The 22689-nt window shown below is 44.0% G+C and overlaps 1 protein-coding gene across 9 annotated transcripts in view; it reads right to left on the bottom strand.

Annotated features, from left to right (window-relative positions):
• The window catches only part of LOC147465304 (Vacuolar protein sorting-associated protein 26), a 134714-nt gene that overhangs the window by 80703 nt on the left and 31322 nt on the right, over positions 1-22689 (bottom strand). For 7 of the 9 annotated variants that reach the window (XM_086519329.1, XM_086519322.1, XM_086519333.1 and 4 more), the window contains exons 5-11: positions 4555-4609; positions 4203-4292; positions 3550-3634; positions 3327-3422; positions 1248-1432; positions 607-695; positions 424-523 (exon numbers count right to left, since the gene is read on the bottom strand). In XM_086519329.1, the coding sequence (XP_086375455.1) occupies positions 424-523; positions 607-695; positions 1248-1432; positions 3327-3422; positions 3550-3634; positions 4203-4292; positions 4555-4609 (700 nt within the window). Of the gene's footprint in view, positions 1-342; positions 524-606; positions 696-1247; positions 1433-3326; positions 3423-3549; positions 3635-4202; positions 4293-4554; positions 4610-22689 lie in introns of those variants that run through there. The other 2 variants (XM_086519337.1, XM_086519314.1) reach the window with 2 other exon arrangements.

Here is a 22689-nt window from a genome sequence, read left to right on the forward strand (position 1 = left end):
GATGACGTTGATACTTCGTGCATGGTTTTGTCCAGTTCTCTTTGGCATCTACAAGACGTTAATAAATTATTTAATCGACATGTATTCACTAATGATTTATTTGTTCACTCATTCGCTCACTCACTTGCTTGTTGGTTTGTTTATGTGTGAATATATCCATGGCTCTGCTAGTCTTCAACCTGCCATAGATTCCATTCTTCTTTTCTATAGTGGTAATATCTTTGGCTATTCATCTTCTTTACCCCTTTTTTTTTACCGATGTCTCATCAAGGTGCAAATAAGACTAGATATCAGAATCAATCAATGAGCACATAAATTTAACTTTCCCATTCATGTATATGTCTATCTCAATGTGTCTCCAACAAAGTTCAAACACAATAAAATAAGCCACATTACAAGAAGAATGGAAAGATTATTTATTACCCATTCTTTGGGCGTAGTTGAGTCAGATTGAGCATGAAACTTGGAAATTTCTGCTTCAAAAGTTATGGTAATCGCTAACCCAAACTCCAGAGAAAAGGATCTGCAAACAATAACATACTTTATTTGAGCATAGTGCCCCCGATTTTTGAAGTGCTTCCTTATTCAATAACAAAAGAATCATACCCAAAAGAAAGTGTTGGGCAAGTGAGGAGTCGAGGGAGAATCAAATAAATGGGAAGAGAAAGTCCCCGACAAACATCTCCATCTGCCACCTGTTTGCAACCCCAAAACACTAATTCCATGTGCTGAAGAAATACTACTCTTTCACATACAATGTGGATGCAAATTCTCTACTTGAACCATCTTTGCTAAGTGCCAGATAAACACTCTCCAGCACGTTTGGGCATTGAAATTTTTCAACTAGTGGTATTAAGGTTAATTCTAAATTCTCTCTAAATGGATGGTTGGAAGCCTAAACTACACGATGTTTCAGTTTATGGCTTGCAAGCAATGATTATCCAATTCTCTTAAAACATGAAAATAATGACTCAACCCTGACAAGTCACAATCACATTTTTTGACATTCCAGCATTGCACATTTCTAAAGTTCTGTGCATTACAGTCTGGAAAGTATGCAGCTATATATAGGAAAACTAACCAGTCAAACTCTCTGTATCTACCCAGAAAAATCATGAAAATTTGATGCAAAGCTTTGTAAGAGAACTGAAAAACATTGACAGTTATTGGTGATGCAAAAAAAGTTACACTTTTATAACAAAAAATGCATTCTATGAAAGTCAAAAGTAGCTAAAGAAGCAACCAACTTGAGTTGCTTGAACCTCTGTCGTTTCAGAGACCATCCGATCATTCAAAGTGATTGACTCAGTGCGAAGTAATGTCAAATCAATGGAGCGGATTGAGACAGCTGCATGTTCCACGGTAAGCTCCCCTACAACTGGCTCTGTCAAGCAACAGTGTGTCATAACCCTCCCCGTCACACGAAACCCACCTACCATTTACAAGAACAATGGATCATTGAACAAGAAAACCCATCAAGACTCCTTGCCATTTGAAAAGTTCACTACTACTTAGATTTCATTCCTTTTTACACAACCAACTCCAAAAATAGTCTTCTCGTTCTCAATTGAAGCCTCACCTTTTGGGAACCACAAGCGAGCAAAGTGACTGTAGAGTTGAAAGGTTTGCAATTGAAGCACATGCTGACCTTAGCACTCTCATAAACAAGCCCACACAAAATTCACTTGAAACCCTTAATTCCCTCCCTAATGCGAGCTTAATACACCCAAAAAAACAAGGAACAAGGTGGCACTGCACAGCTTCACCTCAAGAAGACCCTTTGTTCTTTAAAAGTACTCATATGTGATATGTGCAACGAGCAAGCACCCGCCAACTTAATGATCATCCCACCACAAGTGGTGTAGCATTTAAGACTCATTTTGACCTAGATACTTAATGTGCTATTTTCTGTAAAGTTTTCACCTTAAAGTGTCTTTTTGAGGAAGGGAATAAACGCTGCATAGCTATGGAGAAATCCAAAAGCGAGGAAGAACTGTGATTCCAGCTCAAAAGGCATGTGATTATCCCTTGCTATGACTTCTGAAAGTGGGTTTTACAGAATAGCACACCCTTACAACACATCTTCTAACCGCATGTGTCGAACTTACCAAGTAAGATGAGAACTTTGCCACAAGGAAGTTGACTATCTACATACACGTGGATCTTCCATCAAAAGCATGTCATCTTTTACAACCGTCGTCCAATGGGTAAAACATTCCTTTGGCCCAAAGCCTTTCACTTGACATTTATGTGGTGATCCAAATCAATAAGGTGGTGAGTCGCTTTCTTAAACATGTCCATTACCCAAAAAGAGCCCTCTCATTTCCCTTCAACTTTCTTTCGAAAGGTGTTCTATAATGCCCTCCCGTTTTTCCTCATCATAATGAGTAAGAGCAATCAGCTATCCAATTGAAGGCATTACATACACAAGAACCTCTCTTGAATGCATCCTGACTACCTTCACCCAATTCATCAATTTCTATGGTAGGATTTTTGCAGAAATGGGCAACAAGCCTTCCTTACTATCCACCAAGTCGAAAGAGCAGTTCCCAAGGCTTGTTTCATGGCTTGTTTTAACTGATGTCACTTCGACGGCACAAGGAACCTCCAAATCTTATGCTTTCCCATAACTTTGGGTCATCTTTGGCTCTCTGAATCTCACATTCGAACCATGGAAGGTCTAAATCCCACATTTCTCCATGACTTTGAGTCATCGTTGTATCTTCACAAGCTCTCTTGGTCTCTTATTCAAACCATAGTATGGGGCTTGTATGTTCAACATTTCACAAAGATAATCAACATGGGACCATGGCCCTCTATCTGACAACAATCTTAATTGCACACCAGATTTGCAGTGTATCTCCTTATAAACAATCTACCACATCTCTACTAGTAATTTGTGGAGCTACTTGTGAATCCACCATTTTGACGAATCAACAGCGATGAAATACAGTTCTTTATTTTACCAGTCATACTTAGAAGCCTAATTTCATATACTCCCCATCTCTCAAATACATGATTCAATTCAAAGCAATACCCTCTTGCCCGTATTTTGACAACGTGAGCAAGATTTGCACCACTGATGCAAATCCCGTAGTATAGTAGAGAGAACCAGGGTGGTATAACTTGTATAGAGCTCCCGTGTCTGCCACCTCAATCAAGACTTCCTTACATGTTAAAAACAAGGCAGTCTTGAACAAATACACAGTAAGAGAGAATGTTTTTGGCCAAAAATGCTTTGGTGTCAGATCAGATTTTGTATGTTAAAGACACCAGTGTCTGCTACCTTAATCAAGACTGCCTCACAGAACAAAAATAAGGCATACCTGAACGAATAGAGGGTAACAGTGAATGCTTTTGGGTGTCTTGTGTGATATAGAAGTAAACAAATAGAGATGGACCAGGAAGGCGTGGAATCTTCCCTGCAGCGCAGCAGGTTAATTCAAGCGTTCTCAGATTGCATGCTTGTTGAAAAGCGGAAAATATAAAACTTCATCTAGCTTTGCACTCCCCTCTGGTCTCAATGCAATTAAAGAGTAAGATGCATACCTCTGCTGCTCTCTAGAATGATTTCAACCGATCCAGATAAATTTTTCAGCATATAGCCTCTAGAAACTTCTGCACTCAACACGTACTGCAAAATAAAACACAAGAAGGAGAAAAAGATCACTCATGTTTATTCAAGCACATGGACATGAATGCATGTATGCTGCACTGCACTGGATATTTATCTTTAAACAATCCGGTACCTTAGATGTTTTGAGAAATGACCGACTTGCAGGATAGCACACTTTACTTAAACAATCAAAATTTCAGCAACAGCCAGAATTCATTCCTGCTGCTATCCCTCTGATCTTGAAATTATTTTAGAGACCCGAAATTCAACCTTGACATGATGTTACCTGGAGTTCAGATTGTGACTATTGCATGATTAAAAAGGAACACTCCTACCTAACGGACTGAGAATGACAACTAATTGGCTCAATTCCAAAAGCCATGCCCTGTGGTTAATTTCCATAGATGTGTATGGGACTGTACCCAGGTAAAAATACAAATACCAGAAGTGACATCTTGGACTGTCACCAAGTCACAAATTGTATCAAAACAGCTGAGCTAACTATATAAGCAACAATACCACAGACAAAAAGCCTTAGCATACCTATATCTGCTGCTTTATCCAGATAATTGCTTCTAAAACGTACCTGAATATTTACATAAGCACCATGGTAAGTATCAGGCAGGCTTCCACCAAAACCTCCCTTTGATCCATCTAATGTTAGATGGAAAGGAATCTGGCAAGCATAAGAAAGAAGAGTTAAAAAAAGAATTTTTTCCTTAATAAATCAAATGAAAAGCTTCATCAAATGCTTTTTCCTCGTAAATTACATAAAGGAGCATGATAAAATGTTCTCTCCGTTCAAACAAAAGTTAGGCATTAGTACATAGCATTTAAGACTTTTGCCTTTTAGATATAATCTCAACCATTCCATCAACTCCGATAAGTTTTGCAATTCAAATACAAAAAACGAATTAAAGGGTCGAAGAGCTTCCAACCTCATTGCTACCAGGGTTGAATTTTCCAGTTGAGTCAACTTGAACAGACTTATTTCTGCATCATTGTCCATAAAATCATGAGTCAGCAGAATTAAAAGAGAATCAAGAAAACGATTTGACAAAAAAATTTCCTTTCCTTCTCTTAAAGGCATGAGACTACAATTTCATACAAGTCATGTTCGCTAACATGTTGACCAAAACAAAAGTTGTACTTACGTAGAGGAAACACATATATTTTGTTCACCTTTCCTTTTGTGCTGATTTAATAAAAGAGTGTGATGTGCATTGTGCATTCACTGCTGGAAACCACACATCTTTCATTCGGCAAGGTTAATTAAAACACAAATATTAAGTGGAACAGAGAAGCTCTTTAAAACGCTTTGAAAGCCTATGAATTTTGAAATCTTTTTCAAAGTCCCAAAAATATCATTCCCATGTGCAAAGTTTGGAATATCTGCATCTTTTTCTGAGAAAAAAATCGAGCTTCCTTGACAAACTAATTTTGACACTCGGCATCATGAAACCGTAGATTTATGGGCAAGGAATCTCACATGAACCAAAGCATGCTTCGAAAAAGGTTGACTACCAACCACCGACTCAATGGCCTGATCTACTCCTCTCGAAGGCAGCAAGCCAGCAAGTAGATCATCAAGAGAAACATCCTTGAAATCGGTCATGATTTCTTGGATAAGGGTGAATTCATCGGATTTCCGAAGTTCAACAAAACATTTTTACAAAATTTAGTGATAGAAGTACCAAGCACAAATGAATCAAACCAAGCAAATGGTATACACAGATAAAAGTCCACATCAGAAGACTTTGTGTTCTTAAACATTTCCAAAGTAGTAACAATTGGTATTGCAAAACCATTATTTACAGAAATCTGATTACAAAGTGAAACAGATACATGAGGCATGTCTTGTTTAACAAAAACAAGAGAGTGATGTACATAGTCTATATACAACGTGTCTTGTTTATCATAAACCATGGAATTCCTAAAATAGCATCCACTTTGTTCAAGCATATGATGTGGAAATCCGGGTTCTCTTTGTAATTAGCTAGCTCGAGCATCACGTCAAGAAGCATTTAATTCCATACATATGTATCCTCGCCACAAGCCATCTTCAAGCGATACTCATGGTTACTGTCCCGCATCTGCAAGCGTAGTTTCTCCCCCAATTTTGCATCCACAAAATTGTGAGGAATCCAACGAGCCATTCCCCGCGTCAATCGGATCCCCAGGTGGGAGATGTGCGACCCACCCTCACCCTTACCAGAAAGCACCTCGGATCAGTCTACGCGTGTTTCCCACTGCAATCTGGTACTCTGGCAGCCCATGGAGCCTCCCCTCCACCATTCCTCCACCGACATCGAGTGCTCCATTTTGTCCATCATCGGCATCGTCGTGATCTGCGTTTTCAGCCCTTCATTCCTCTCACATCGGGAGTGCAAATAAGCCCCTTGGTGGCCACCCGCAATCCCACATCGAGAAGGATTTAAGGATGCATCAAATCAGCCCTAGAGGTGCATCTTCTTGAGGAGTTACCACGGCGACACTCATCATTTGAGTCAGTAGAGTCTACACTTGAGGTATTGCATTGTGTGTACTTTCCATTTATGCAATCTAAAGCAAATATGTAACAAACTTGGACACTCCAAGTCAAGAATCAACCGCGACAGCACCAAATAACCACTTCAAAACAATTCACAGATCACAATAGATTTGCACTGGCCCGGCGGAGTTCCGTGCCTAGAGATATTGGCCCCAAAGACTGGCGCCCCTTTCGGTATTTCTTTTTGTATTAATCAATCATCAAAGTACAAGAGAGCGGTTAGGGTTTCACTCTCAGACTCTGCGTCCAGATGCCCTGAGAAGTGAGGCCCTCACCACTAATTTAAAGGTTACAAGGGATGCCCAAAAGCAGAGCCCCAAAAGCTTTTAAAATCAAAAGCATCAGTTCTCTCTCTCTCTTAGAGAGTCTTTTCTCTTTTCTTTTTTTTTTTTAAAAAAGCAAAAGCAAAATTCGCGTCGCTCATCATTTTCCAAAAAAAAAAAAAAAAAAAATTATTTTTTTTTTTTAATAATCCGCCTCCGCGATTTCCGGAATTTAGGGTTTTTGGCAAAAATTAGGGTTTGCAGGAATTTTAGGGTTTCTGGCAGAAATTAGGGTTTCTGCTGTCCGCCACGTCATCACTTTGTGACATACCCCCCTCTTGAAAGCATTGTAATCGACCGCGATTACGCCTGCAAAACCGACAAAAGCCATAAACCGTCTTAGCAGACACTGACTGTTAGTACCTACGTACTAGGAACACACATCTAGCACATGTACAAAATCGACAGTCACATCACACGACATCAAAGGACATCACCAGACATCACAGGACATCACATGACATTCAACATTCATTCGGATCTTAGACCATGATTTATCGGCAATGTAGCTAGCAATCACATCTAGGTCCAATCGGGACCTCATCGATGTCCGATTGACTAACCCCTATTGCAACCATGTCTATTCGAGATCAATCAGACCAAAATGCTGCAGTCATTTCGGCTATCAGTTCCTGCACTCACAAGAAGTCAAGAACAAATCAGTATCATAATCAGGAATTCCATTTCATAAAGTCATCCAGCAGAATACTGTCAGCTCTCAGTATCCCTGAAGCTCAAAGAGCTCAGTGACTTTAGTATCAAAATCGAGGCATCTGTTGACAAAGGAGTGGAGCGACTCCCCTCTTGTGCATCCCACTGCACCAGATCTTCGGCCAAGCTGAGTTTCTGGGTTCCGTTTGGACTAGACTATGCTAAACCAAAACATCGAGGTAAAGTTTCACAATCCGAGGAGTATCTGCTAGGTCCTCCTCCTCCATCCACTTCGCATCAAATGCAGGAAAGTTCTTGAACTTAACCAAGAACCGCCTTCGGACTTTACCTTTCTTCGTATCATTATGTGCCAAAATCTGTTCAGGAACAAGGATCTCCTCGTTTTCTTCCACTTCGGGTTGCTCATCAGGCTCCCCATCATCAGGCACATCACCCTTAACAGGGTTCAAGAGACTCACATGCAATGCATTATGAATCCTCCAAGTATCTGGCTGGTCCAATCGGAAGGAGACATCATTTATCTTGTCAGTAATCTGGAAAGGTCCGTAGTATCGCATACTAAGCTTTGGAAAAAGCCTCTCCTTTCCCTTGTTCTTTCGTAGGCGTGCCTTCTCAAAACGTAAGAGCACCCAATCATCCTCCTTCAATTTCATGTCGCGACGACGGCGATCCGCTGCCTTTTTCTGTCGTTCTTGAGACTTCTGCAAAGTCTCGCGAACCTTGGCAAAAGCCGTATCCAGATCTCGCGTATATTTATCCGCTTCAAAGATCTTATCTTTCGTGCTCAGGAAGGGTGGAACCTTCGCAGCACCTTCAACAATCTCAAATGGCGCCTTACCCGTCGACGAGTGTATCGTGTTATTGTAGGCAAATTCCACCAGAGGTAAATATCTTTCCCATTGAGTCTTCTGATCTGAGATATAAGACTTCAATAAATCTAGAATCACTGAATTGGCAATCTCAGATTGCCCGTCAGTCTGCAAGTGGAACGATGATGAGAACTGCAACCGCGTGCCAATGTTCTCCCAAATTGCCTTCCAAAACAAACTCATAAATCTGGGGTCTCTGTCGGAGACAATCGTCTCAGGCGTGCCATGTAATCGGAAAATCATCGTGATCATTCTGTATTCTCTGGAGATCAAAAAAAAATGAAATCCATTTCAATATTTTCCCAGGGGCGGGTGGGTATGGGTAAAGGCTGTAACAATCCCTGTGCCTTATGCCTGTCAAACTTGACCTTCTGGCATACCAAGCAACTGCGCACAAACTCTTCCACATCCTTCTTCAGTCTCCGCCAAAAGAAATATCTCTCTACCCCTTTCATGGTGGTAGCAATGCCGCGGTGACCCGTAAAAGGTGGACAGTGGCAATCAGTCATAACCTTTTCCCTCAACGGCTGTGTAACGCACAACATAGTCTTTTTCATCAAGTAGCCTTCCCGAAGGGAGTATCCAGCTACTGTCTCCCCATCCCGTATCCGTGTGAAAATATCTGCAAAATCTGTATCTGTGGCATACTGATCGACCATATCCTCGAAGCTCCTATGATGTATCGCGGAAATAGCCAGAACCAACGGTTTCCGAGACAAAGCATCTGCCACCACATTCTTCTGTCCCTGCACATGGACAATCTGGAAGTGGAACTGTGACAAGATGTTCGCCCACCGCATCTGTTTTTCCGAAAGCTGCTTCTGTGACAAGAAGTAGCGCAAACTCTGATGGTCTGTAAAGACAGTAAAATCCGCTCCGAGTAGGTAATGCCGCCACTGAGTAAGAGCATGGATAACCGCCAAAAGCTCTTTCTCATAGATCTGTGCTGTCATCTCCGGCCTAGAGAACAAACGGCTCTCGTAAGCTATGACATGGCCTTCTTGCATCAAGACCGCACCCAGACTACGACCACAAGCATCACAATATACTTCGAATGACTTCTGCAAGTCCGGCAAAGTCAAAATAGGTCCCGTAGTCAATTTCTCTTTCAATGTCTGAAAGGCAGTCACCTCTGTGGGTCCCCACGAAAAAGGTACTCCTTTCTGTGTCAAGATATGCAAAGGGGAAGCAACCTCTGCAAACTTTCGTATGAACCGCCTGTAGTACGAACATAGTCCCAAGAAGCTTCTAACTTCATGGACATTCTTCAAGTCGGGCCAATCACGGATAGTCTCTATCTTGGCCGGATCCATTTGCACTCCTGCTGCTGACACAATGTGCCCCAAAAAGTGTATCTCTGGTAGGAAAAATTCACTTTTCTTTGCATTGATCACTAACTTGTGATCTCGTAATGCCTGAAAGACTTGAAGCAAATGATCTCTGTGTTCTGCCTCATTCTTGGAGAAAACAATGATGTCGTCAAAGAAAGTGCCAACAAATAGCCTGTACTCTCGAAAAATCCTATCCATCATCCGGTTAAATGTCGCAGGAGCATTGGTTAAGCCAAAAGGCATCACCAAAAACTCAAATAACCCAAAAGTCGTCCGAAAAGCTGTCTTGTAGACGTCTCCCGGTGCTATTCTGATCTGATGATATCCACTCTTCAAGTCAATCCTGCTAAAGCATGAGGATCCCTGTAACCTGTCGAGTATATCATCGATCCTAGGAATTGGAAATCTGTTCTTGATGGTGATTTTGTTGAGAGCTCTATAATCGATGCACATTCTCCAAGATCCGTCTTTCTTCAAAACCAACAATACTGGAGAGCAATACGGTGAAGTACTAGGCTGGACAAGACCCTTTTCCAAGAGGTCTTTCACTTGGTTCATAATCTCTTCATTCTGTGCTCGGCTCACACGGTAGGGTGGCCGGTTCGGTGGTGTACTACCAGGTATCAGATCAATGGTATGATCTTCAGGACGAGCAGGTGGTAACTCTCCTGGCAGGCCTTCTGAGAAGCAATCGGCGTGAGAGTGTAGAAAATCTTGGCGTTCTTTATCAAGTTTAGACATATTTGTCCTATCATCACCACTCAACTCTTTCATAAAGATCGAGTAAACAAACAGACTGGATTTCATTAATTTTGAAATAGCCGAAGCCGATACAATAGGGACAGACTCGCCCTTTAGTTTAATATCAAGTACAATTGTTCTGCCCTTTTCTGTAGTCAAAGTCGCTTTTCTCGCCCGATAATCGACCACGGCATTGTTCTTGTGGTACCAGGGAATCCCTAAGAGAACATCACAACCCTCCAAAGGCATTATGAAGAAGTCCTCATGCCCCAAATACCCCTGACAATGCAACCGAAGTTTGCCAATGACAGGTGTAATGGCTATGTCCCTGCCGGGTGCCGCTAGAACTGCCTCTGCAAATGGTCCCATCCGATCGGGAGTAATCTCGAGCCGCGCCGCCAATTCCGGTGAAATGAAGTTGGCCTTGGCTCCTCCATCAAAGAAAATCAGGGCCTCTTGATCTTTCACTTTGCCCCAAGCTCGGCAAAGTTCTGTACTCTCATCCATGGTGTCGGGATCAGTACCCACACAATCTGGAACCAGTCCTGTTTTCATCTTGCCTTTTCGTACACGGTCCTCAGCTGCTCTCGAACTCTCAGGCCTTTCGTCGTCCTTGTCATTCTGTTCTTTCTGTGCCTTTTTAGGGCACTTCGCGGAGATATGTCCAGTTTCCCCGCATCCAAAGCACTTCCCCTCCCTGATGTAGCGAGTCCGCTCCTGATGAGTAAGTCTGGGTCGTGCATCCTTTTTCTCTGGGTTGCTCTTTCGTTTTCTACTTTCATTCCCAGAAGTCTGTCCGGTTCGTTGTGTCATGACCTCATCTGTGGGGTAGGTCAGACTGCCAGAGTGAATTGCAAAGCCCCGCTTCGCATGACTCATCAACTCCTGAATAGAAGGTGACTTCTGTTCCAAGCAGTGGTCTCGGATCTCTGTAGGTAGACCCAATGTAAACCGCTCAATTTGTTCTCTGAACGAGATCTTCTTGAATGAAGAGGCAGGTAGAAAAGAGTTCCAGAATCTTTCACAGTAAGAATTCACTGTATCGCTCTTGGTCATCCGGAGATGGTTCCAAGCAGCTCGTATATCTCGCTCAAACTCTTGAGTCAACCAAGAAGAAATAAAAAGCCTCTTGAATTTCAGCCATGTAACCGGCACAGTCTTGCTTAATAGAAGCGTAGATTACCAAGTGCGAGCATTCCCCTTAAAATAAGAGGCAGCTCTTCGAATCTTGGAGTGCTCTGAATAGCGTCCTCCCGCGAAAGCGATGTCAAACTGCTGTATAAAAGACAAAGCCTTCGAAGCATCGGAGTATCCCGAAAAAGTATCAAACTTAAGTGCTTGGCCACCTTCCTTAAACTCTCGAACTTTCTTGCTTTTATCTTCGAGAAAGTCATACTGGTTGGCTTTGTAAAAATTCCTCTTGTTCGCATAAAAGTTTCCGTTGTCAGAGTCTGAACTGTCCGTAGACGAGTCCTCTGTAGAAGTGTCACTCACTGGGCGAGATTTAGCCTTCTTTGCCTTTTGCTTGCCCTTTCCAAAGCGTTGCTTCTTGCTTCGCTTTTTACCTTGTCTGTCTTCTTCGCTTGAATCCGAGGAGCTAGAAGAACTGTCAGAAGAAGAAGAAGAACTGGGTAGGCCTGCAAACTTGACGCGCTTCTTCAGTTTCTTTGCTTTATCGAATGTCGACTGACGACCCAAATATCCCGGGAAGTCAGTGCCTTTCTTCTGCTTTTTGCCGTGCTTTTTGGCTTTCGTTTGCGCGTCAAAAAGCTGAGCAATCCGTGCATCAACCACGTTCTCCAGTTCCTTCTCCGTATATTTCTTGGAGGCAGAAGGTTTCTTGAGAGCGGGTTTCGGGAGTGGTGTTGTGGTTCTCTGCCACTCTGTCTGTACCTCTTCCAAAGAGGTCTGATTCATATATTTTGCCATCTTCGGGTCCTTGGCAAAATTGAGCATCATCTTTGTTGCATCACCAATCAATTGACGACGCTCCATCTCTCTTTGCTCCGCCTGAGTAGGCCGAGGCGGGCCATACTCTCTGTCTGAATCTTCGTTGTGATCCCAGCCCGCATCTCCAGATGCAGAGGGAGTCGACTGATCATTGCCTGAAGCCATAGGTGCCGCGGAAAAAAAAAATTCGGGGATCGGATTTCCCGTAGAAGAGAAATCGGCCGTGCTCTGATACCACTGTAACAAACTTGGACACTCCAAGTCAAGAATCAACCGCGACAGCACCAAATAACCACTTCAAAACAATTCACAGATCACAATAGATTTGCACTGGCCCGGCGGAGTTCCGTGCCTAGAGATATTGGCCCCAAAGACTGGCGCCCCTTTCGGTATTTCTTTTTGTATTAATCAATCATCAAAGTACAAGAGAGCGGTTAGGGTTTCACTCTCAGACTCTGCGTCCAGATGCCCTGAGAAGTGAGGCCCTCACCACTAATTTAAAGGTTACAAGGGATGCCCAAAAGCAGAGCCCCAAAAGCTTTTAAAATCAAAAGCATCAGTTCTCTCTCTCTCTTAGAGAGTCTTTTCTCTTTTTTTTTTATAAAAAAAAAAAAGCAAAAGCAAAATTCGCGTCGCTCATCATTTTCCAAAAAAAAAAAAAAAAAAAAAAAAATTAATAATCCGCCTCCGCGATTTCCGGAATTTAGGGTTTTTGGCAAAAATTAGGGTTTGCAGGAATTTTAGGGTTTCTGGCAGAAATTAGGGTTTCTGCTGTCCGCCACGTCATCACTTTGTGACAAATACCACAACAACAGGCCCTCGAGAGGGTTGGTTGGGACCCCATCAGGTGACGTTCTCCTCTTCTCTCTCTTTCTCTCTCCCTCTACACATCTCTACCGGAACCATCATTCAAGCTAAAAGAAATGACTAACACAAGGAAAGAAAGAAAAGGATTTGTGGAAGTGTAAAACTTAGATCTTCACCATTTCAATTCGATTGCACCTGACAAAATCAGAGGGTTATCTAGGCTGGATATCGACTTTCGAGGTGGCTAGAAGACCCAAGAAACGTGTTTGTTTCAAGCAGGATCACAATTCTTCTTCGTCTTCTAAGGAATCCGATAGTTCCTCTTCCTCTAGTTCCAATGAGGATGAGGAAAAGCTAAATAAGTAGAGAAAGACCAAGAAAAGTACATCTAAGAAAAAGTCTAGAAAGAATAGAAAGCAATCTAGTAGTTCAAAGGGGGAGATCTAGTCCTCTTCCGACAGTTCAAACAATGATATCCACCCTTTTGGTACCATTTATGGTAAGAAGCAGAATCACCTGTGGAGAGCAACCCAGACGAAAACTTTGAGAAGAAGAAAAACAAGACTGAAGAATACAAGAATGGGGAACACGCAATAAAATTTGACACTTTTTCAAGCTTTAGGGATTCCCATGGAGCTCTTGCTTGCATAAAACAGTTTGACATCAGTTTCTTTGGGGGTCATTCCTCCGAAGCCTCCAAGGCATGAAAGGTGGCGTCTTTTCTTAAAGGTAATGCACAGACATGGTGGTCAACCCTGCTTTTGCACAAGAAAGCACCAAAGAAGTGGTTAAGGTTCAAAAGACGATAGAGTAGTAGGAAGAGGACGTCACCACGGCTTGGAACCATTTCAGGACGATGAGAAACGATACTTGGGTGACATATTGCCAACAAGTTTGGAATACCTTTTCTCCGGTTGCTTCTTTTCGGAGGATCCCTTTTCTAAAGCAGATGGAGCGGTTTTGCTACGGCTGTCACAAACTGCTGATGTGTCAAGTCACTGAAGAACGGAGCTACCGGCTAAGGGGCCTAAACCCTAAGAAGAACAAGCAACAGCAAAAGAAGAAGTCCTGCCAACTTATCGGACTGCGTCCGATGGGGCCCAAGTGACTGTTGCTAATTGGACTATTGTCTTATTTTTAATGATTAATTTCTTTCTCTAGGATATTTTATTGTGTACACTAAGAACTGTTAATAGATTGTAGCTACAGGAAATGCCATCAAGAACGGACAACTCTGATGTGTCATTTGATGGGTGACGGTAAACATCGCGAAGGAGTTTCCATAAGTTCGGTGGAAAGGGCCGGGTTACGAATGCCCCTGATGCGTCACATGATGGGTGACGGGTGCATCAGAAAGGGGGCATTCCGTAGGCTGAGGAGGAAATCCGAACTGAGTAAGAAAATACGCGTAAGAACGCAAGCACGAGAATAAAGATGGGTTCAAAGAAGCTTTTTACAAAAAGCAGGAACTTTCGCGGGAGGGCAGATGCTTTCCCGCGAGGAAGCTATGTCTGCATTGCATCTGTGCCATGTTCTGCACCCGGGGACGCCTGGAATGTGTTCATGTAGCATTGTTTTAACTAACTGAGTGAGTTTTTAAAGTTTAAACAAGTTCACACTTTATTTTATAAAGTGGCCGGCCACTTTTAAGTGACCAGTCCCTTTTATTAATAAAATAAAGCATCCCCAAAAGCTTACGTTAAAAACCCACGCAAGCTGTACGGATGGGCTGAAAAACAGCGAGCTCTCTCTCTCCTCTCTCTGGAAGTGCCAGAAACAGCGAGCTCTCTCTCTCTCCTCTCTCTAGAAGCGCGAGAGCTTCTGCTTTTGTGCCCTATTTCCGCCGGGTGCACGGGCCTATAAAAAGGCAACCAGCGTTCAGTTTTTGGGAAGAAGGCAAGGAGCAGCAGAAGACTGAAGCGCTGGGGATTCTGGAGCAAGTGCTGGCGACGGGAATCTGCAAGTGCACGTGTGACGACTCAGTACGGAGGTCGCCTTTCTGAGCAAGGAGCGACAGGTATAATTTGTTGATACGCATTGCGAGTTGTTGCTTTGTGTGGTTTGTTTTGCGGGAATCTCCCTTCTTACGGGAAAGTCCCTCACGGGAAGTACGGCTTCACACCTAAGTCCCTTACGGGAAAGTACGGCTTCGCGCCTAAGTCCCTTACGGGAAAGAACGGCCTTGTGCCCAAGTCCTTTACGGGAAAGAACGACCTTCGGGTCTAAGATTACAGAACAAAAAGGTGTTTCCTCGGGTTCTCGTGCTTGTATACGAATTCTCCCTGAATAAAGAATACTATTGACGGGGGGGGGGGGGGGACCAGGCCATCCTCTGGTCCCCAATACTGTGTCGATCTTCTCCCTGCTCTCACATTTGCAAAGTATTTTATTTTTCAGATTTCTAAGTGCTCGTGTACGCTCCCGTCTTGTGACAGTGGTATCAGAGCTCGGACTCCTCTCTTTCTCTGCAAAGAAGGACGATTCCGGGAAGCACGGGAAGAACCATGTCGAGCCAAGGGAGAAGCGTTGAAGAGGAGCTTCAACAAGTGCCAGCTTAGCTTGCGGATTTGCAACAAATATTACTATTGCCAGATGTCCAAAAGCTTTTGGGCGGAATGAAGAGAACGAATGGAACCGATGCAGCCGGGCATCCAAACCACAATGTTGGCGTGAGACCACAGAAAGAAATAGAAGAAGAACGTGCCGAGGTGCACAAAGGATCTTCGGATCGGAATGAACAGCCTACTCCAAGGAAAGGCCAGGAAAAAGCGCTCTCTTTGCTAGACGAGAGCAAGGACATCTCTATTTCATCTCCATCTTACTCCCCCGATTATACTTCTACTTCTCAATCTTCTCGCCAGAAGAAGGAAGCCGCTACTACTACTACCCTACATCAACCTAAAGATAAGCCTCAATTCAAGAAGCATGGTCGCAAGTCTCAACATCGCATGAGAGTCTTCAAATCGGGCAACAAGGACATCAAGTTCGAAACCTACAACGGACGGAGAGATATATCCAAAGCACTGTCCTTCATCAGACAGTTTGAAGTCGCCTTTACCAATGGGCACTTCACAGAAAGATCCAAAATGCGCCATGTGGGGATGCACCTCAAGGAAACGGCCAGTAATTGGTGGTTAGCCAAGATTCTAGAAGGTTCTCAGGCCAGAACTTAAGAGAGATTCAAATCTGAATTTTATGAACAGTTTCTTCCGCTTGACTTCGAGCAGGATATACGGAAGGAATGGGACTGGCTCGCCCAGAAGGAACATGAGAGAGTAACGACCTATGTGGACAAGTATTGGTCGGTTCTTCTGAAGGTCACTCCCTTCATGAAGATTGCCGACGAGGAAAAGAAACTAAAGTTCAAGCAGGTCTCCAACCGCAGCTACGAAAGAGTATGAAAGTGTATCCGCATGACACTCTTCAGAGGATGATGGAGTCAGCAATCAGTGCTCAGGATTTCCACTCAACTGGGACGCCCAGAAAAATGGAGCATAGCACTTACCGTGCGACACAAAGATGGGTCTACCATGACCAAGGGGGCCAAGGAAGAAAACGTCCTCCATCTAGGGACCATGATCATTCTAAGAAGTCAGAGGGCAATGGCAAGCGAACTAAGTATCTCTCTCCTACTCAACTTCAAACCTTCAGAGAGGAAGGCAGATGCTTCTACTGTGGAGAGAAAAGACATATGAAGCCGGACTGCCCTCTAAAGCAGCAACGGCAAGAACAAGCCTCTACGAGGCAAGATAAAGCAAGGAAGGAACCCGTTCCACCAAGCTCGAACTCTATTCCAGATGTTCAAGGAAACACAGAAACAGAGAAAGGGAAGCGTCAGCTTCTGAAGGGCTGGGGGTCTCTGAACAACCAGCGAGTACTGATTCTTTATGATCCAGGATCCACGGATAACTTCATCTCCCTGAATATTGCGGAACGTTTGTGCCTCACCACGGCTCAGCTTGGCACATCGGTTACATCCGGATCGGCAGTCGAGGGGTTGACAACCAATGCAACTCCCGTGCAAGGACAGCTCAATCTTCGGATTGGCGAGTACAATGATCGCGAATCATTTTTGATGGTACCCATCGAGGGATGTGATATCATCTTGGGTATGTCATGGCACTTCCACATGACACCTATCCCCGATTATGTGCAAAAGACCCTCACTTTTGATCATGGGAGTAAGAAAATAAAAATTCATGCTGATGTAGGAGATTGGCAGTTCCCAATTGTAAGCCATATCTCCATTAAGAAAGAAATGAAGAAGTGTGTTTCTGCTTACTTGATTTTTGCACGTCAGAAGGATAAAACTAGTGGGGATTCACTCTCTAGTCTGGAAATTAAGCGTTTTCAATTTATTGAAAAGTACAAAGATTGTTTCACGGAAACACTCCCTGATGAACTACCTCCGGTACGCACGGAAGATCACCGCATAGATCTCATACCGGGTAGCTCGCCTCCCAATCAACCCCCTTATCGGGTGAGTCTTGCTCAGCAAGAGGAAATTTTGAAGCAAGTCAACGAGCTTCTAGAGAAAGGGTTAGTACGGCCAAGTGCTTCACCCTACTGCTCTCCAGTTCTACTCGTGCAGAAGAAAGATGGCACGTTTCGAATGTGCATAGACTATAGGTCTTTAAACAAGATCACGGTCAAGAATCGCTTTCCGATCCCTCGGATTGATGATATACTTGATAAGTTGCAGGGTGCAAGTGTCTTTAGTCGCATAGACTTAAATAGTGGGTATCATCAGATATGGATCACCCCTAAGCATGTCCATAAGACTGCTTTCCGCACAACCTTTGGACTATATGAATTTCTGGTAATGCCATTCGGCTTGACCAATGCTCCTGCGACGTTCAATCGCATGATGGACCGCATTTTCAGCCCGTATCGAGCTTTTATGGGACTATTCTTTGACGACATACTCATCTTCTCTAAGTCAGAAGAGGAACATCGGAAGCACTTGGACCTAGTGTTTCAAGAATTGCGAAAGCATGAGTTGCATGTGAATGCAAAGAAGAGCGAGTTCTTTCTCTCAGAGATACACTATCTCGGCCATATAGTCTCTCACAATCAAGTGAGTATGGATCCTGCCAAGATCCGAGTGGTAGAAGATTGTCCTATTCCCACTACCGTACATGATGCACGTAGCTTCCTAGGATTATGTTCGTATTATCGAAGGTGTGTCCGAGGATTTGCCCATGTAGCAGGACCACTTCATGACTTGACAAAAAAGAAGATTCCTTTCAGATGGGGATCGAGACAACAAGGAGCTTTTGATCGGCTCAAGTACTTGCTAAGCCATGGACCTATTTTGATAGTGCCTGACTTAAGGAAACCATTCAAGGTTCACTGCGATGCTTCAGGCGATTGCATCGGAGTAGTGTTAAACCAAGAAGGCCATGCAATGGCCTACGAAAGCAAACGGCTCAAGGATGCAGAGTTGCATGCATCAATCTACGAAAAGGAACTCACCGGTGTGATTCACGCCTTGTCCAACTGGAAGCACTATCTTCTAGGAGCGGATTTTGTGATCAAGACTGATCACCAGAGTTTGCGGTATTTTCTTATGTAAAGGAAACTATCTGAGAAGCCGATGAGATGGGCAAACTTTTTGTCTATGTTTCACTTCCAGATCCTTCACACGGCTGGGAGTAAGAATGTGGTCGCGGACGCATTGTCTAGGCGGCCAAGGGTGAACGCTATCACTTCGGTGTATCACCAAGAATTAGAAGCACTACCGGATTTGTATCCGAATGATCCAGACTTCTCCACCGTTTGGGGAAAGCTACATCGTGGAGAGAATGAGTTTTCCTATTCCATTGGGGATGGTTATCTCTACCACCATTAGGCCATATGTGTGGCGGAACCATTAAGAAAGAAGATCATGGATGAAGCACATGCTTCGCCTTGTGCGGGTCATCGGGGTATTCTCCCTACGACCTTAGCAATGGAAAGATATTTCTTTTGGCGTAGCCTTAAAGCATACATTGATAAGTATGTCAGGGAATGCTTGGTTTGCCAAAAAGTGAAGTATGATCAGCATAAGACGCCTGGGTTCCTACAACCATTGCCTGTGCCTAATGAACCTTGGGAAAGTATTGCCATGGACTTCATCATGGACCTCCCTAGAACTCAGACTGGAAATGACGCGATCTAGACCATTGTGGACAGGTTTAGCAAGCAAGCACACTTTATACCAGTCAAGAAAACGATCAAAGCAGATCATATGGCTAGGGTTTTTCTAGCACAGATCTTTAAGCATCATGGAATGCCTAAGTCTATTGTGAGTGATCGAGATCCTCGCATGACAGGAAATTTTTGGCGTGCCTTGGTGGATAATCTTGGTACGAAGTTGAATTTTTCATCTGCCTACCATTCTCAAACGGACGGGCAAAGTGAGATAGCCAATTCCACAGTATTGGATATGTTAAAATCTTATGTGTCAGACCGGCAATCTAACTGGGAGAAATATTTGCCTCTTGTCGAGTATGCGTGTAACCGGCCTCTTCAATCCGAAAAGGGCGGTAGACTTTACTTTAAACCTTGATTTAGCTTTCACCCATTATTAGTCGTCTATTTTACCTGTACTTTCAAGACACAATAAAGGGGAGAGGGATACAGGCTGCTAGATTGCACCTGTATGAGTAGACCGAAACCAGATTGGCCCCTAACTTAGGCGCCCCTTTCGGTATTTCTTTATTGTTCAAAAGAGGGAATAAACGTTGTGGATCCCTACAAGCTGCCCCACACAAACTCGGCTGAATTTCCACTGTTCCAGCCCGATTTCGGCAGCATAACTGTACTAGAACCCTTCACAGTCAGTATTCCCACGCATTGGCTGACTTTCCCGACGCATACGGGCACTTTGCAAAACCTGGCAAGAATCTGCAGCACGCTGAATTCTCTGTTTTCAGCCCTGAAAATGCGCCAGATCACCTGTACAACGGTCCCCTTGCGTCCCCGAACCTCCTGGGGGTATAGGGTCCGTTTAGGGCCAAAACCCTAAACCTGCAAAAATACACAGCAGGCTGTAATTCACTGTTTCGGGCTCCGTTTCGCATGCCAATCGCATCCGTAGCAAGTCCTCGAGCTCCCGCACCTGTAGGGCTACTTGCCCTTTGAATCGGACGAGATTTTTGGCTTGAAACCTCTCCGAATTCACCTGTACCTGCGGGGGGATTAGCCGCTAGCTAATCCAGTACCTGTACAAGAGGCTCTTGCCTCGGCAATCGCGCATTAACCCAGACAACTGTACATTGGTCAAATGAAGAGCCCACTAGAGGGGCATAACATACTGCCAAAGGGGAGAGAGAGGGCAGTGCGTAGCGTGCAGGGCATCACTCCTGGCACCGCACTGTGCATAAGAGGGAAAGCAAGCACTCCATAGCTCTTAACCTGTGACAGACACTTGCAAAAATGAGCCTCCCAGCTATAAATCACGTTTTTGCCTTCTCTATAAGTAGTAAACTGGCCTCATAGTGCCAAGTGTCACTCATTTGTGCATTTTCCCGCTTTAGACCCTCGGGTCTAAAAATATCTCACCTGCAGCCTCTGTTGACTTGGCCACAGAGTAACAAAATGATCCCCATGTCAAACTGCACGTAATGACGCGAAGACATTTTCAGGTCCCAAAATAGCAGTTCCCTAAATTTTAGGAGATGCTGCCATTGTATCTTTCTAGGTCATCCGACCCTCTTTGTACACTGCGGCCACATCCAGAACTGAAATGTAGCCTCTGTAGCAAAGGATTCCACTTTGGCTAGTCAATGACCCCACTTGGCTAACCATAGTCCTTGTCCAACCTTAGTGCTCTCTTGCCCTCAGGCCTCGACTCCCTCTGGACAGTTCCACACTAGCTATGCAATGCAGGGCAGTTAGATTTCCCGAGGGGTGTTTCCAAAAAGTGAAAGTAAATAGATAATAAGAAAGAAATCAACAAAAAGGATAGATAGTAGTCACACGTTGGTGACAATGCGTATAACAATACCATACACTCATCGACGAGGAAAGCACCTTTTGAGATTCTCTATGGTAAGCCTTTGCTTCCACCGATCCTTTTAACTAAGGATAAGATCTTTGCAGCAGATGAATTTGTCCGGGACTTGGACACAGCCTACGGGCAAGTTAGGAGAGCTATTCTACGCTCTCAGGAAAAGCATAAGAAAGCTGCAGACAAGCACAGGAGGAATCTAGACTTAAGAGTCGAACAGTTAGTCTTACTTAAGTTTGAGAAGGCAAGACTTAAGAAACAAGCGTCTCATAAGGGGAAGGTGGTAAAACTTTCTACCCGTTATTATGGGCCGTTTAAGATCACTGAGCAAGTGAATCATGTCACCTTCCGATTAGAGCTACCGCCTAATTGGAGAATCCATAATGCTTTCCATGTCACTTTACTCCGGCCGTATGTGGGACCGCCTCCGAGTCAACCTAGTGCTGAGGAACCTCCTGAGGTTGAGGAAACAGAAGAAATACTCCAAGTGGAGCAGATAGTAAGTCATCAGGAGCGGCCCCTCAAGTCCGGAAAAATAACACAGAAGTATTTGGTTAAGTTGAAGAACTATTCGAATCTCCATGCTCAGTGGATGACGCAGGAGGAATTAGCAGCTTATCCCGAGATACTGGAGGTATATGTTCAAGCACTACAGTTGAGGTCAACTATTTAGAAGCCAGAGGGATGTTGCTAATTGGACTATTTTCTTATTTTTAATGATTAATTTCTTTTTCTAGGATATTTTATTGTGTACACTAAGAACTGTTAAAAGATTGTAGCTACAGGAAATGCCATCAAGAACGGACAACTCTGATGTGTCATTTGATGGGTGACGGTAAACATCGCGAAGGAGTTTCCGTAAGTTCGGTGGAAAGGGCCGGGTTACGAATGCCCCTAATGCGTCACATGATGGGTGACAGGTGCATCAGAAAGGGGGCATTCTGTAGGCTGAGGAGGAAATCCGAACTGAGTAAGAAAATACGCGTAAGAACGCAAGATCGAGAATAAAGATGGGTTCATAGAAGCTTTTTACGAAAAGCAGGAACTTTCGCGGGAGGGCAGATGCTTTCCCGCGAGGAAGCTATGTCTGCATTGCATCTGTGCCATGTTCTGCACCCGGGGACGCCTGGAATGTGTTCATGTAGCATTGTTTTAACTAACTGAGTGAGTTTTTAAAGTTTAAACAAGTTCACACTTTATTTTATAAAGTGGCCGGCCACTTTTAAGTGACCAGTCCCTTTTATTAATAAAATAAAGCATCCCCAAAAGCTTACGTAAAAAACCCACGCAAGCTGTACGGATGGGCTGAAAAACAGCGAGCTCTCTCTCTCCTCTCTCTGGAAGCGCCAGAAACAGCGAGCTCTCTCTCTCTCCTCTCTCTAGAAGCGCCAGAGCTTCTGCTTTTCTGCCCTATTTCCACCGGGTGCACAGGCCTATAAAAAGGCAGCTAGCGTTTAGTTTTTGGGAAGAAGGCAAGGAGCAGCAGAAGACTGAAGCGCTGGTGATTCTAGAGCAAGTGCTGGCGAAGGGAATCCGCAAGTGCACGTGTGACGATTGAGTACGGAGGTCGCCTTTCTGAGCAAGGAGCGACGGTATAATTTGTTGATACGCATTGCGAGTTGTTGCTTTGTGTGGTTTGTTTTGCAAGAATCTCCCTTCTTACGGGAAAGTCCCTCACGGGAAGTACGGCTTCACACCTAAGTCCCTTAGGAGAAAGTACAGCTTCGCGCCTAAGTCCCTTACGGGAAAGAACGACCTTGTGCCCAAGCCCTTTACGGGAAAGAACGACCTTCGGGTCTAAGATTACAGAACGGAGGGGTTTCCTTGGGTTCTCGT

The sequence above is a fragment of the Adiantum capillus-veneris genome, chromosome 1 (assembly GCF_014529385.1).
Source record: "Adiantum capillus-veneris isolate H3 chromosome 1, ASM1452938v2, whole genome shotgun sequence".
In the NCBI taxonomy this organism is placed as follows: domain Eukaryota; kingdom Viridiplantae; phylum Streptophyta; class Polypodiopsida; order Polypodiales; family Pteridaceae; genus Adiantum; species Adiantum capillus-veneris.